Below are 2,832 nucleotides of genomic sequence, written 5' to 3'. Positions count from 1 at the left end.
GTTTTCTCAACCCTTAAACTGGTGAAATTTATCCTTTATGAAGTTTCAAGAATGGAGTAGGTATTTCAGAAGAATTAGAAATTAGTTCTTTATTTTTACTTTTGCGATTTCAGTAAGTTTGCCCAATCCTCTAAACACCAGATCAAAGTTTTGTTTACCTTTACAAACTGTTATAACAGCTAGCTGTTAATAGGTGCGTTCGTTTAAAATCTTCAGCAGAAACCAACAAACTGCCAAATTCCGGCGAAATGTCATCTGATCGCTCACAAGAGAGACGCGAACAGAAAATTTGCAGAAACTTGCAAGTTAGACGAACAGCTGATATAATTTTTGTTTACATTCAANCATCAAATTCAATTTTGTGATTTGCGTAAATGCCAACCAGCTGTTTTTGATCAGCTGTTTTCCTGTTGGCAAATTGCTGTTGGCAAAAATTTTTCCAGCAGAAACCAGCAGCTTCCCCTCAAAATGAAATGTCACTTTGCTCTCTCAATTTCCCCTACTTTGCAAGTTTTTTGCGTACGCGAACGCAAAAACTTGTAAGTTTTGGTTAAACATGAACAATTAACAGCTACGCGAACGAACCTAATATATGAGCTGCCATATGATTGTATTTGTAGAAGTTGTGCCTTATAACATATTTACACCTTGTCCAAATGCAAAGAACGTAAGAACGTAGATTTACATAACGTAGAACGTAGATTAACGTTCTTTGCCAAATTCTTTTGCTTACGCTTAAAATCACATTTAGCGCATTTAGCTCAAAATGCTACTCTAAATGCACATTTATCCATACATAACTGGTCACCTAAATGCAACTCATTTTCTGCTTTTGGCTATTTGCAAGTTTTCGCAGCTAAAAATTTCCAGAAAAAATTCACAGATCTCAATGTCATTTTGGGCTCTTGTTATTTCGATAAAAGTAAATATTTTTGACAATTAAATATGGAGGATTTATAGAATTTAAAACATTTAACTGTGTGTATGCTTTTTTAAATTTTGGTACTTTTTCGGTTATTTAGTACATTATTTTTATTCATCTGGTACAAAATTAAAATACTCGTGTCATCTCTGCTTTGCATTCCAAATTAATTTTATAACAGTTTTTCACATTTCCTCAAAGGTGGCAGCACTGTATGCGGCTTTGCTCTCGCGCACGTGTGTTTTGTTTTCAATTCAGAAAATCTTACAAATAATTAACAAATAAAATGGGCACGGTTTGTAATAAATAAATTACTTTAAAGGATTTCCTAATTAGCATTATTATTTATTTATTCATATCCCTTAGAAAAAAGTTAAAATTAGTGCCGTGAAACGCAACACGCATCTCAAGTCGAAGAAGACTCCACTCCCCAAGCAACAACAACATAAGATAGCCCAGCAGAAAGCTGCAAAGGATAGAAAGCAGAATATTTTCCGTCAAAAAGCGAAAAAACGTGAACATTTGCCCAAAAAGCAGAAGCTAAAAAATGATTATTATAACGACCCACTTGGCAATGATGATGACGACGAATTGGATGCTTCCGAAGTGGTGGAGAACATTGCTGATATGCTCGACGGCGATGATTTGGAATACTTGCACGAAAAAGGTTTGAATAAGCAACGCAAACGCAAGAATGCTGATGTTGAAGAGGAGAAGCAATCTGTTGGTTTAGAAAAAGCCTATACCAGCAATGCAGTCGAGGAAAATGACAAGAAAAAAGTTAAGATCAATCTATTGCCAATCAAAAGCCGTGATGGTCATATTATCACACGAAGTGCGGAAGTGGATTACATACCCAAACCAAAAGTAAAGCGGAGCGAAGAAGCCGAGCCAGAGGAAGTGGATGGAGATGAAAACATTGAATACGAAGACAGCGATGATGACGTGGTCAATGAGATTTGTGAAGGTAGCGCTTTACCCGAACTCAAGAAAAACCTAATTTCCACAACGGATTTGCTCATTGCTCGACAACAAGAAATAGAGCGTCAGAAATATCGTATTGGCATCATTTGTTCAGGCCTTTTAGAAAAACCTGAGGATAAAATGCGAAATTTCAATGCCTTATTCGAGTTGATGGAGGAGACGAATGCGGCAGACGCTCCAAATCTTTTAACAGTACGCAGATTGGCGATCGTGTCAACAACTGAAATTTTTAAGGATATTTTACCAGAATATCGCGTTGGTCAGGTTGACACGAAGATGCAAACATGTAAGTGTGTGAAGTTATTTTCAATCATTAGTACATATATATGGATTTAAAATGCTTGGTTTGTTAATATTTCAGTGCGAAAAGCAACGCTTGAAAGAGTGACTTACGAAAATGCGCTTTTGCAGCAGTTCAAGAAGTTTTTGCAGAAACTTGAAAAACTAACAGGCGCTGTGAATAAACGTGGACAAGGGCGTGTCACCGCACAGTCGGTAAAGATGGCCGAAGTAGCAGTGCAAAGTATGTGTGATATACTCGTCGCACATCCATACTTTAATTATGTACAGAATGTCGCACAGTTGTTGGTCTACATGTTGAACTGCCGCTATCAGAATATACGAGAAGAAATCAACAAGTGTTTCCGCACAGTTTTTGCGAACGATAAGAAATTGGATATGACACTGTATATTGTGAGACGTATAAATCACTTGATAAAGACAAAACTACCGAATGTGCATGTGGAATGCCTCACTTGCTTGCTTTCGCTTAAGATTAAAAATGTCAACTTAGATGCTGAGAAGGAGAATGAGTTGAAGCAAAAAAAGTTGGAGGCTCATCGGCAGCGTTTGATGAGTTTATCAAAGAAGGAGCGCAAGCGGAGGAAAAAATTAACCGAGGTGACTAAGGAGTTGGACGAAACGCG

The 2,832-nt window shown here is 37.2% G+C and overlaps 1 protein-coding gene across 1 annotated transcript; it reads left to right on the top strand.

The window, feature by feature from the left end:
- Positions 1–1,102: 1,102 nt before the first annotated feature.
- On the top strand, positions 1,103–2,828 carry Noc3 (Nucleolar complex protein 3; the record flags this gene model as incomplete). Its single annotated transcript, XM_017606064.1, has 3 exons — positions 1,103–1,217; positions 1,289–2,192; positions 2,268–2,828. Coding segments are annotated over exons 1-3 (1,474 nt in total), but the record flags the coding sequence as incomplete, so codon positions are not given.
- Between the last annotated feature and the right edge of the window lie 4 nt (positions 2,829–2,832).

The sequence above is a fragment of the Rhagoletis zephyria genome, unplaced genomic scaffold, assembly GCF_001687245.7.
Source record: "Rhagoletis zephyria isolate East Lansing unplaced genomic scaffold, Rhagoletis_zephyria_1.1 Rzeph_scaffold_40198, whole genome shotgun sequence".
NCBI classification, from domain to species: Eukaryota; Metazoa; Arthropoda; class Insecta; order Diptera; family Tephritidae; genus Rhagoletis; species Rhagoletis zephyria.
This window is presented reverse-complemented; position numbering and strand designations above follow the sequence as displayed.